Raw genomic sequence first — 13012 nt, forward strand, 5'->3', positions numbered from 1 at the left:
AAGGGTCTTAAAATAATTAAGGTATTACTTGCTCATGATAATAACAGCTAACGTTTACATAGCTTTTACTATGGATCAGGAATCGTTTTTAGCATTTTATGTATATTAGTTCATTTGGTCCTCATCAACCCTGTGAGTTTATAGAGTCAAGGAAACTAAGGCACAGGGAAGTTAAATCATCGCTCGGGTCACCCAGCTCCTAAGAGAAGGAGCTCGGATTAAAAGCCTGGCAGCCTGGCTCCAGAGGCCAAGAGCCTGAGAGAAGGATGAACATGGGGTCCCAAATGCCTCTTCCCCAGATTGGGAAGATATTAAAGAGTACAAACTTGCAACTAAAAGATGACTAAGCTCTGGAGATATAACTGCACAGCATAGTTATTAAAGTTAACAGTGCTGTATTATGCACTTCAAAGCTGTTAAGAGACCAGAACTTAAATGTTCTCACCACAAAAAAGAAATAATAATTATGTGATGTAATAGAGGCATTAGCTAAAACAACAGTGGCAGTTATATTGTAATACATAACTGTATCGATTCAACATGCTGTACACCTTAAACTTACACAATGTTATATGTCAATTATATCTCAGTTGAAAAAAATAGATAAAACGCCCTTTGCCTACTGACCTCCAACCCTCCTCTGAAGCAAGCCTGTTAAGAGCGTCTCGGCAGTCAGTTCCAGAAAGGTTCTTTGCATATACAGTTCACTTTTGCTAATGGGACCATCCTCTATTGCTGAAACTTGTTTTTATAACTTAACCATGCCTTGGACATCTTGGAAAGAGCTTTCTGAATTACCTATTGTCTTCATCCTAAAGATAAAAAAAACTGAGGCCTAAAGAGGGTAAATAACATGTCCATGTTGGTTTTCTTCATGGTTTTGGGTCAGCAACCCTCCTTGGCCTCCTGTTCTGCCTCAAAATTTATTGGTAACTCACTATTAAACCCTGGGTGTGCTAGTTATAATTTTTCAAATACACATTAAAATAAACACATGAGCATTAAAAAAAAAAAAAAAATCTAGGCATGAACTACCCAGCAGTGGTACACAACTATAATTTTCAGGAAATAAAAACTAGTTCTTCTATGTTCGCCAGATCAGAGCTTTTCAAACTCATTTTAGGGACGGATGAATTTTTAAGAAAAAAATTTCCAATCCATCATGGACCAATATTTTGTAAAATAACAATGAATTATTAGAAAAATGAATTAGTTTTAAAAAGACACACAAAATACAATCTTAGAAGCAATAGACACAACACCATTATCAGATTGCTCTAAACTACTCTAAATTTCCGTGTTTATTTTCGGGGGACTCTAACCAGGAGTTGGAGGATCACACTTGGAATAGCAACAAGCTAATTAATGGTCTGTTCTCCCAACTAGGGTCCAGCCTGAGACGGGCTAGAAAGAAGCCTGGGCAGAAGACTCTCTCTGAGCTTCAGTTTCCCCGAGTGAAGAGTGAAGGCATCGCGTGCTAGGGGTGCGTCTGGGAGCCTTTCCGGATTACTGCATGGAGGGCTGCTTGGAAGACGCTTCCTGGAAGAGGCTGCAGTAACTTCCGGGACATGTCCATCATGGGGCGGGATGGGCCCAGAGAATACTTGCCTTTGGAAAGTACACATGGAAACGTGAGGATGGACTTAAAGGGCAAAATAAGGGTTCTGCATGTGTCCTGTGCATTGTATGAGACTTTAAACTGCAAAACATTTTTTCTGCTGTATCTCAGGGTCTGGCTTACTCCAGCACCTGGAGAGCGTACCGTATCATTCATATTTAAGCCAGAACGTAAACACACTGAAAACTAACACTTGTGTGCCAGGTTCAAGTCTGTTTAGCTTGCTTCACACATGGATCATAGATGAGGAGAGCCACTCACCAGAGCAAACGTGGGCGGCGGCGGGGGCGCTGGAGGGGGTGGGACAGGCATCTTGAACAGTTAGCTTTCAACAGTCTGGCTGACAAATCTGTAAAACAAAACAGAAAGAAACAAAGCACCGTCACATATTAGATGTCTCAATAATTCTCTGTCCTAATCTTCCTTCCCCTTTTGCCTCAAAGGGACAGTCTGAGTTTCTATAAGAGGCGGGATTCCTTCACAACATGGCTAGGATGTTACTCTTCTGGAAGGATGCAGCCAGGGAAGATTCTCAGCCAGAGTGCCTGGAGATACTGCGAGCAAATCCCACGGTCGGGGAAGGCTCCTGGCCTGCAGCCCGAGGAAGCCGGGAGGTTATCAGGGAACTACCAGCAGTGCATCCCAGCCAAGACTGGCGTTCAAGTGGCTCCTCTCCCTCACTTGTCTCCCTGGCGCAGTCCTCTCCTGGGCTTGCCCACTCGGTGCCCCACAGCATTTCTTCTCTGTCAAGAGATTCCTGACATCTGTCTAGGTCTGAGTAGCTCCACAGGAATGTAAAGATAAATCTATTTCTGTTCTTGCCCTCAAAGTTCGTCCAATCCTCCAGGGAAAGGAGATAGGGACAAGGTAAGATGGGCAAGGAGGCCAGGTTCCTACCTCTGTGCTACTCGGCACTTCCTTACAGGAGCCAGAGGGAAAAAGAGAGGGGGACTCCAACCTCTGATTTGGAGCTGTTTACTAGAAACAGGGTTCCTTAGAAAGGCTTTCTGCAGAGTGTGATGCTCAGGGGACAGAGGGAGGGGCAGACTCCAGGCTGTAGGACAGTACAGGGAAGCCGTGGTGGGCAGCAGCAGTAAAGGGGGCACCCTGGTCAATGTCAGGAGCTAGGCATGGGAAGGACGTGCCCCAGGAGTGATGCTAACCACCGATCCTGCCTCTTTTCCCCCAGTCCACAGAGTCCCGTCCCTGGGGTCTCAGCAGATGCCCCGCCCCTCAGCCACTTTCACACCCTCAGCATCCCAGTTTCTCCCACCTCGACCTTGCTGCTCCTTGATCATTAGGGCTCCTGGATCAGCCTCAGAGCATCACCATGAGAAACATCACATCTCAGCCCTGCTGCCCACACTGAATTTGTTTCAGCATTTTAACAAGATCCCTGGGTGATTCACATGCATTAATGTTCGAGAAGCCTGGTCACGGAGCCTTAAACCAAGAGAGCAGCCTGGGACACTGACCACCTGAATAACACTGTTCCTATGTAACGTGTCCTGAATTTCAAATAGCGGAATTATCTTTCTTTTATTTTCAACAGTCTCGTAATTGCAGAAAACCATTTCTTAGAATTTAAAAGTATTAATTTAGCTCAATCACTAAAAGTTGAGGGAAACTTACACCTTGAATCAAATATAGATGGCCCTTGAACAATGAGTTGGAACTTCACGGATCCACTTAAATATGGATGTTTTTCCTTAGTAAACATTGCAGTGCTACACCATCTATGGGTGACTGAATCGAGAGATGCAGAATCAGGGTACCTGGGACCTGTGATTTGAGGAGCGACTGTGCATGGAGGATCGGTGTCTCTAACCTCCATATGGATAGTTCAAGGGTCAGCTGTACTTTCTATTGACGTTCTGCTGGATGGCTTGCGTTCTGTGACGTTAACAGAATGGAATAGCTAACAGGACATGACTAGACTTGTCAAAGCTTCTGGAAGATAGGAATCAAGACACTCTGTTCTGAGTGTCTTCTATAAAATGAAATTTAGAAACCTCTAGAGCAGCGACAGCTGCTCTCATTTATTGACAGTCAACTGGATAATAAAGGGCACTTTATTTCCATCATCTCAAACACATTTTACACGGAAGGATGCTGAGACTCAGAAATTAATAACTCAATGAAATATGTAAAAGTCGTTTACATCAAGTCCTTTTGATCTCTGCTCTTTTTAGATAAGCATTTTCAGGCAGGTGAAGGGCTCACTAGTATTATAGCTCACCTTAAACTCGGTCAGAATCTGGTTTTCAAAAAGAGCTTGTCTTAGACAGGGATCTGTCCCTTACTTCTCTTGACAGAGAAGAAATACTGTGAGCGCCGAGTGGGCAAGCCCAGGAGAGGACTGCGCCACGGAGACAAGTGAGGGAGAGGAGCCACTTGAATGTCAGTCTTGGCTGGGCTGCACTATCCCTTACTTTGATCTTTCCTGGGTAACACCAGTCACCCACAGGGCTGCATGGGCAGTGTAAACAGAGTTGGGGGCCTGCATTTGGAGGCTATGAAGGGGGTGCTCCAACTGCAGGGGCACCTTCAGAGGCCTCAGAGCTGTGTTCCAGGACCAGGAGGAAGAACGAGGGTCTGAAACTGGATTCAGGCCCAACTAACTGTCAAAGATGCTGTGGCCAAAGAAATGGTATTAACAGAGCTGGAGGAGGCAGCTCATCAAGGAATAGGGTGGCCGGGTCCACCCAGAGGGTGCGAGAGACGGGCTCCATGGGACAGACCATTCATGAGCTCGGTGGATGAAAGGCCCCTCAATGTTCCAATTCATCAGGTCAGATTCTGTGCTCACTGACTAGTCTGCCATCCTGTTATCCTAAGACCGAGGAAGAAGTGAATTCTAATCACCACCAGGAACCTCTTCTGGGTTTGGTTCTCATAAGTCAGTCTCTGGTTGCAAAGATCAAATTGAACTTCCGTCCTGTACACCTCAGGGGCCAGGTGATGGAGCAGGGGCGTTCTCAGGAGACTGCCACCCTGCAAGGCCTCTTTAACTCTCTTACAGTTTTCTGTTGCTATTGTGGTTCTCTCTGTGCATTAACTGGCTTATAAATAAACCTCTGGACCACAGAGCCGGGCTTTCCCCTGCCCCTGACCACCTCACGTAAACAACAGGGTGAGGATCTGCGGGTGAGCGCGCTTACCTTTCCCAGGCTCAGTTCTCCTTTCTCTCCACTGCTGCAGCTCCCACTGACCCCCTGCCTAACTCTCCTCCAGATAAACTACTCCTACGCCTGCCTTCACACTGAAAGCTGATTCCAGAGGCTGCCATGGTCTCCTGGCTCCTTACTAGCTGAACAGCTGCTGGTCTGGACTTGTGCAGGCTGGACCTTGAGGGAGGTTTGTGAGAAACCCCAGACTCTAAACCTGCCACCCCAGCACACGGGTCAAAGATCAGTCTCATGTCCCACACGTCAGGCCCTTGCTGGATCCCCTTCTTGGCTGTCTTTCCACCCCACTGTGAACACCAGGTCTCCCTAATACATGGCACATAGTCTCATTGATTATGTGGGGGTGGAGTGAAAGAATCAGGTATCACACAAACAAGCCATATGCTGGCCACTGGAACAGCTCCCAGCATCAGCCCTGAGCACCCCGGCCTGGGTAAAGAACCAGTCCCACAGCAGAGGGGCAGGCGAGCTTTACGTCTGGGCGCTTAGTTTCTTGACTTCACCAGAGAAGTAGAGTCCAAGGCCGCAGGAGAGCCATGTCAGAACCAAGACTGGGCCTGATGGAAGGGCCTCAACCGCAGCCTAAATCCTAACAGGCAGGCCTTCCTAGCCTGGATCTCCATACCCACAGGGTCTGTGGACAGAATTCAGGGGTTCATGAATGTGGGTGAAAAAAGGGACATACTTATTTCCCCTAAATTCTAACTACAATTTAGCATTTCCTTCAATTATAAATGTAGGCCACAAACCACACCTGAAACCTTTTCACCAACAGTTTTTTATGTGATATTTTCACATCATAGTATAATTGTTGCAGATCTCTTTGGAAGCTGGGGCAATGATCTGCTCCTAGGCCTTGTTGTACCGATTGCACTGTAACTGGTTTCCTTGGTAATCCTCTGTATTTTGTTTTACGCATTTAACAGCAGTCAGGGAAGGAGTTGGAGTTTGGGGGCTTTACCAGACACCAGTGTGGCCTATGGATGAAAACAGAATCTCTGTGAGAACATGAGTCCGGGGTCAGGAGAACATAATCGTGATTTCTGCTCTGCTGCTAATAACCTGGGATAAGACTAAGCTCTCTGTTAAATGGGGGTGTGGGAAGGATGAAGTGAACCAGGACAGCAGGGCTGGGCAGAGTTAGCAGTCAGCAGGTAGGTTCAGCGCTGTGGTCCCTGAGGTGAGCACAGGTCCTGCTGGTGTGAGAGCCGCTCAAGCACTTGGCAGAGGGTGGCCAGGCCTGGAGACTGAGCTGAGGCCCTGGCTCTGCCCGGAGTCCTGTGTGGATGTGGCTGCCCCCGTGGGAATGAGGCAGCCTGAGGGCTTGGCCTCCTGCATTTCGATCTTCCCTCAGGAGATGGAGTCCCACAGGAAAGGCAGCTCACTTCCCTGGGTGGGAGGGGCTCTAGAAGGGAAAGGGTGAGTAGGACAAGGGCTCCCAAAGTGTGGGCTGTCAGCATGGGAACCAGGCTCCCTGCAGTTGGAGGACCGCTGCTGCTGCTGCTAAGTCGCTTCAGTCGTGTCTGACTCTGTGCGACCCCATAGACGGCAGCCCATCAGGCTCCCCTGTCCCTGGGATTCACCAGGCAAGAACACTGGAGTGGGGTGCCATTTCCTTCTCCAATGCATGAAAGTGAAAAGTGAAAGTGAAGTCGCTCAGTCGTGCCCGACTCTTCACGATCCCGTGGACTGCAGCCTACCAGGCTCCTCCATCCATGGGATTTTCCAGGCAAGAGTACTGCAGTGGGGTGCCATTGCCTTCTCCACAGCCCTACCCATTTAATGATTCTTGCTCTCCCACCCTCCCCAGGCACCAAACTTTTAACAATAAACACTTTTGAGAATTAGTTGCTTTCAGAGAATCATTTCACTGTTTTTTGTGTGTGTGTGTTTTGGCTGCCTCGAGTTATGTGGGATCTCAATTCCCTGACCAGGGATTGAACCTGTGTCCCCTGTAATGGAAACACTGAGTCTTAACCAGTGCACCTCCAAGGAAGTCCCTCATTTCACTCATTTTAGTTGTTGTTGTTTGTTTTAAAATTAAGACAGTATATTTAGTCCGGAAATGATAACTTTAAAGTTCAATATAAAAATAGTCCTTCTGTGTTGTAAACATTCAACTCAGCAAACAATACTCTTCACAGTAAAACAATCTATTAAAGAAAATACTTGAATAAGTTAATCCATATGTACATAATTAATTTTCAACAAAGTGATCAAAGCAACTTGATGGGGAGGTCTTTTGAAGGTCTTTTCAATTGAAGGTCTTTTCACTAAATGGTACTGGAACAACTGGATGCACATATAAAGGTCTCAGGGCTTCCCTGATTGCTCAAGTGGTAAAGAATCCGCCTGCAATGCAGGAGATGTAGGAGATGCGGGCTCAGTCCCTGGGTCAGGAAGATCCCCTGGAGGAGGAAATGGCAACCCACTCCAGTGTTCTTGCCTGGGAAATCCCATGGACAGGGGAGCCTGGCGGGCTGCAGTCCATGGGATCACAAAGAGTCGGACATGACTGAGCATGTGATGACTTATAAAGTCTCATTTCACTGTTTAAATAACATTCATCACAGGAAAAAACCCAGACTTTTCTATAATGTTCACCTTGTGTGCTGAATTTTATGTGCACAAAGAAAACCACACAGATGGAAATGGGTTTTTTGTTTTCACACACAGTATTATGGGTTGAATTTATATGTTGAAGCTCTATCCCCTAGTACCTCAGAATATGACTATACTTGGAGAGAGGGCCTTTAAAGAGGTAACTAAGAGGGCCACCTCATGCGAAGAGTTGACTCACTGGAAAAGACTCTGATGCTGGGAGGGACTGGGGGCCGGAGGAGAAGGGGACGACAGAGGATGAGATGGCGGGATGGCATCATCGACTCGATGGACGTGAGTCTGAGTGAACTCCGGGAGTTGGTGATGGACAGGGAGGCCTGGCGTGCTGCGATTCATGGGGTCGCAAAGAGTTGGACACGACTGAGCGACTGAACTGAACTGAAGAGGGCCCCATTACTCTGGGCCCTCATCTAATATGACTGGGGTCCTTGTGAGAAGAGGAAGAAACACTGGGGACGTGTTAGCACAGAGAAAAGGCTGTGTGAGGACATGGGGAGAAGGTGGCCATCTGCAAGCCAAGAAGAGAGGCCCTGGGAGAAACCAAACCTGCCGACACCGTGATCTTTGACTTCCAACCTCCAGAAATGTGAGATAATAAAAGTCTGCTGTTCGAGACACCCAGTCTGAAGTACTTTGTTATGGCAGTCCTAGTAAATGAATAAACACAGTTTTAACAATACGTGTTACCTATCATATCTATTATCCACTGTGGAAATTATAATAGTTTTTGAATAAAATCTACCAATTGACTTTTCACCCAAACCATCTCTGGATTGTCTGTCAAAAGTTAAAGAAATTAAAAATCAACCTGAACCCTAGGGTATGTGATTGATTACCAAAGTTTTATTTAATCACTGAATGAATCAGTGATTCAAATTTTGGAACTCCCCTGGTGGTCCAGTGGTTAAGAATCTACCTGCCAATGCAGGTGACACAGATTTGATCCCTGGTTTTGGAACTAAGATCCCACATGCCGCACGGTGTGGCCAAAAAAATTTTTTTAAGTCTAAAAAACTGAAATTTTAGGTGAAAACTATTGAGGTGAAAGGAGGGATCTATCAATAAACCTTTTATAAAGGAATTGACTCTGAGGGTTGAGAGAACAGAGTAGAATATTTTACATAAATGATTTCAAAATCCACTAATTCGTTCTTCGTTGTCATCAACACAAATATACAAATATACACAGTACACATCAATATTAAGAAATTCTGGAATTTCCTAGTTCTGTGAGAGAAATGGATGGTTTTGACAGTTTTACTACAATTCTATTAGGTCGGCATCATGGTTTAAACTCACAGCAAACAGCATCACACACTGACCTCAGATCAACCAGGGCAGCTTGTGGCCCCAAGCCACTTGCTGTGTAATACTGTTATGGGGGACACCTGTGAGAACGACTTGTTCCCCACCGTACAGCCGCATATTCCCCCAACAGCATGGACAACTAGTCACTCACCCAGAGCCCAGAGGTCAGTCCAGAGCTGCCCCAGGAAACTGAGGCTTTCTTCTTCAATGTGTTCAACTAAGAAAGCAGAATCATCTCTGAATGTGAAATGACGAAGATAATTGACGAGTTACTTAAATAAACTGTTTCTTAGTTTCTTGCAACCAACATCAAGTTCATTCTAGATGATGCCACACGAGGCCCATACTACAGAACAACAGGAAGAGGGGAGAGATTTCCAGCGCTATCCGATGAAATAACCCGAAGAAGGCCAGCCTCTAATCCTGAGGATGTGTGTGTATGTGAATCGGCCAAGTTCTAGCAAAGAAGATAAGAAGCGGGTTTATTCAGTTACGTTTGATCACCATTTGGGACTATTCAAAATTATAAAGCATTTTGCTATGCAAATCTTGCCAAAAGTCACCCTTGAATACTATTCTATAAAATGAATGAGAAAAAAGTAAACTTTTTTTTTTTTTCAAAAAGGTTGAATTCATCATTGTGGAGGCAGGCAGGGACAGGGAGTAGACATAACAGAAATAATACAATTGAAAAGATCCTAAGGTCCAAATGTTCTCTTGCCTTCATTACTTTCTATTCTGTATCTTATTTTTATTTACATTCATTGACATTTTACTTTATATATAATGTTCTTAACTCATCTTCATGTATGTATTTCTTAGTGCTCTTGACTTCTTCAGGTTAGACTTTGAGAATTTTTTTTTCCTGCTTCCAAAATGATAATCACTAATCACTAATCTGATTAATTTAGAAAACAATAGATAGGGACTTCCCTGGTGGTGCAGTGGTAATCTGCCTGCCAATGCAGGGAACACAGGTTTGATCCCGGGTCCAGGAAAATTCCACGTGCCTTGGAGCGACTCAGCTCATGTGCCAGGGCCCATGAGCAGCAATTACTGAGCCTGTGTGCCACAACGACTGAAGCCCGTGTGCCCAGAGCCTGTGCTCTGGAACAAGAGAAGCCACTGCAACTAGAGAGAGCCCAAGCAAAGCAATGAATACCCAGACCAGCCATAAAGAAAAAAAGAAAGCAATAGGTAACACTAAAATACAAAGATGAAAATAAAACATGACACTTGTATTTAACCACTGAACAAAGCATTTGATAATAATTAAATTTTAGGTGGAAAGGGTTAGAGTTAATAATATCCAGAGATAATTCTTGTCAACATTTTGATGTATATTTTCCACCGTTTATACACACACACACGTACACCTCTTTGTATCTGTATAAATACACACATGCATAACTGTTTCACCAAATAGTAACAGAAGGAAATTTATAATACATATAACTCAGTAGTGTTTTAATAAGGAAAGGCCCTTAAATTCATAAAGTTACCACAGCCATAAAAAAAAGAGTACAAAGGCTCTCATTATAAAGGTAATAAATCCACTCCAAGTTATACTGTAAAAATAAAATCATTTAGCAAAAACCCAAATTGCTGCCAACATCGTTGTTTTATGATTCCCACTCAGGATTATTTTTGGTTCTATTCTTTGGAGACTCCTCCATGAGGCAAACGTGGTTGGATGTGTTGAAGATCTGAAAACCATCAGAACTAATTAAGATGAAGTCGGCTTTGTTCTTCAACTTCCTGTAAAAATGCTCAACAGGAAAATTGATGCTCACAGCAAACCACAGCCATCCTGTTTCTGTCGCACAGTCGTTCACAGCTGCAGTGGCCTGTAGTTTCTATTTTCTGACACCAGGCCCAGTGCAACAGCTCAGTGCCCCACCCCCAAGCATGGCATGTCCTTTTGGCCATTTTAGAAACTTTTAATATCTTTGCATAAAGTTTGTTTCTATTATTGTGACTCTTCTCTCCTCAGTTCAAGCTCCGAGGGCTGCAGGCAATGAGGCAATCAATAGAAGAGGAGAAACAAAAAGGCTGCTCAACCCAAGAGGAAGCCAAAGGCACAGAAAAGAAACAAGCGTTCCTTTATAAGCAAAGCAACTGCCTCACCTAGTTCGTGATCATTGTTTTTCTCAATCTGAGCTGAATGTGGCACCCACGCTTACTGTACACGGGACCCTTCATTTCTCAAAACGTACTTGCTCTTTTCTCAGCTGGGCATCAATTAAGGCAATAGCTTAAGTGACTTTTGCTTACGGGTTGTGTTCTCAATGGTAAGGGTTTGTGTCTCTGCGGTACTTGGAGGGTCCTTGGCTATTTCAGAAACACATCTTTTAGAGTTCTTTTAGATAAAAAATCGATAATTCGGGGAGTAGAGGGAAGGCATTTTTCAGAGAAGACATTCTGAAGCATCTACAATGTCATTATGATTAGTTGGGAGCTTGGACACAAACCCACAGTTTTACTATAAGAATAACTGCTTATAGTAGAATAACTGCTTATAGGGGAAATAAAGGTTTCTATGAGGTGAAATTATTTTTAGAATATACAGTCCTACATGTTTAATTACATGAAAAGTCAGCACAAATTCACAGATAGCTAAACCCTTTCAAAAATGAGAAAATGAAGGTAAGTTGAATGACCCACCTGTCCTTAACTGGGAGAATAGAAGGTAAATCTTTTATTTTCCTCCCACAACTTCCCATCTCTAACAAGTACTTTTTTTGTGTCTTTTTTTTTTAGTACTCTCTTTAAGGGGCTCAAATCTCAAAGTTAAATCCTCAGCACCAAATTTAGTTTTACCAAATCTGCCCCTCCCTATTCCCCCCCCCCACACACACTCACTCACACATACACTCACAAACACACACACACATGCACAACACACAGCATATATGTCAGCATACTCAACATATTTTATTAACTTAATCATTGAAAGTATAGCCTTGTAATATAAGCAAAAGCGTCACCAAATGTACTTTTAAAAAGGTCGAAAAACTTTAGAAAGGAAATGGTCTTACTTGAGATTATTCACTTAAAGATATTTACTATCGCTGTGACATTTTAAAACAAAGCATTTGTACAATCCCAGATTCTCAGGATTAGAAAAGGACATCTTATAGCCTCTAAACTGTACTTATGAAAAAAGCTCTTGAAATTACAGTTAATTGTTAGTGGCCGTGGGCAAACTGCTCAGCCTAAGTCCAGTTCCCACAATAAAATGCGGAGAAGGGTACCTACTCAATAGGACCATTGAGGAATTAAATGAGGCCATTGCTAACTGTTAGCCATTTTTTTAAAAAATAAAATAACCAGAAGTCAAGAACCTAACATATAGTGAGTGCTCAATAAACATTATCTTTTCCTCTATTTAACCATGAGAAAGAGAAATCACGAGCTGATTTAAAGCCTAGCCCACATGTGCATACCCATGTAATTTCTGCATTACAAAAAAATGGCGAAGGGAGGTGTGTATAAAGTGCATTTAAAATTTCTCAGAAAAGCATACTAAGGCACTTCTTACTCTAGTATTCTTTTCTCCAGTCTTAACTTTCAGAACTGAGGGTTGCCAAATTACAGACAGAGGTATTTAGTACTTATGATAGTCCAAGGGAAATGTTCTTTTCAACAAGAGGTACAGAAGTGACAATTTGGAAAAACAAAATGAGTCAAACCTTAAACCAGAAGTGGATCAAGATTTAAATAGCCAGAGACTCCCAACAAAATGACGTGTTTACCAAATGCTAAGCAGTCTTCAAAGAGTGTAAACCTTGAAAGGTCCAGGAATTAGGTAGCTCACTTCCTCTTACATTTACATTAGCTCGGGTCGGGGAAGGGCATATCTAGAACTTAATTTCATCAATGATCAGAGTGAAATTGCTGCTGGACCCCAGGGAAAATTCTTCACCCTGGGGAATTCTCTGAATACTGTTCATCCAGAGTATGCATAATATTAAAGGTTCCGGTGTTCTTGCCTAGAGAATCCCAGGGACAGGGGAGCCTGGTGGGCTGCCGTCTATGGGGTCACACAGAGTCAGACACGACTGAAGCGACTTAGCAGCAGCAGCAGTGCTAAATCGCTTCAGTCCTGTCTCTTTGCGACCCCATGGACTGTAGCCCACCAGGCTCTCTTGTCCATGGAATCTTCCAGGCAAGAATATTGAAGCGCGTTGCCATTTCCTTCTCCAGGGGATCTTCCCAACCCAGGCATCGAACCCTTGTCTCTTACATCCCCTGCATTGGCAGGCAGGTTCTTTAC

At 44.1% G+C, this 13012-nt stretch overlaps 1 protein-coding gene across 4 annotated transcripts in view; it reads right to left on the reverse strand.

Annotated features, from left to right (window-relative positions):
• Positions 1-13012, reverse strand: part of WIPF1 (WAS/WASL interacting protein family member 1) — a 129013-nt gene that overhangs the window by 26322 nt on the left and 89679 nt on the right. For 3 of the 4 annotated variants that reach the window (XM_070358676.1, XM_070358683.1, XM_070358689.1), the window contains one exon: positions 1880-1967. In XM_070358676.1, the coding sequence (XP_070214777.1) occupies positions 1880-1930 (51 nt within the window). In that variant the 5' untranslated portion in view covers positions 1931-1967. Of the gene's footprint in view, positions 1-1879; positions 1968-8887; positions 8912-13012 lie in introns of those variants that run through there. The other variant, XM_070358698.1, reaches the window with a different exon arrangement.

The sequence above is a fragment of the Bos mutus genome, chromosome 2 (assembly GCF_027580195.1).
Source record: "Bos mutus isolate GX-2022 chromosome 2, NWIPB_WYAK_1.1, whole genome shotgun sequence".
Classification (NCBI taxonomy): domain Eukaryota; kingdom Metazoa; phylum Chordata; class Mammalia; order Artiodactyla; family Bovidae; genus Bos; species Bos mutus.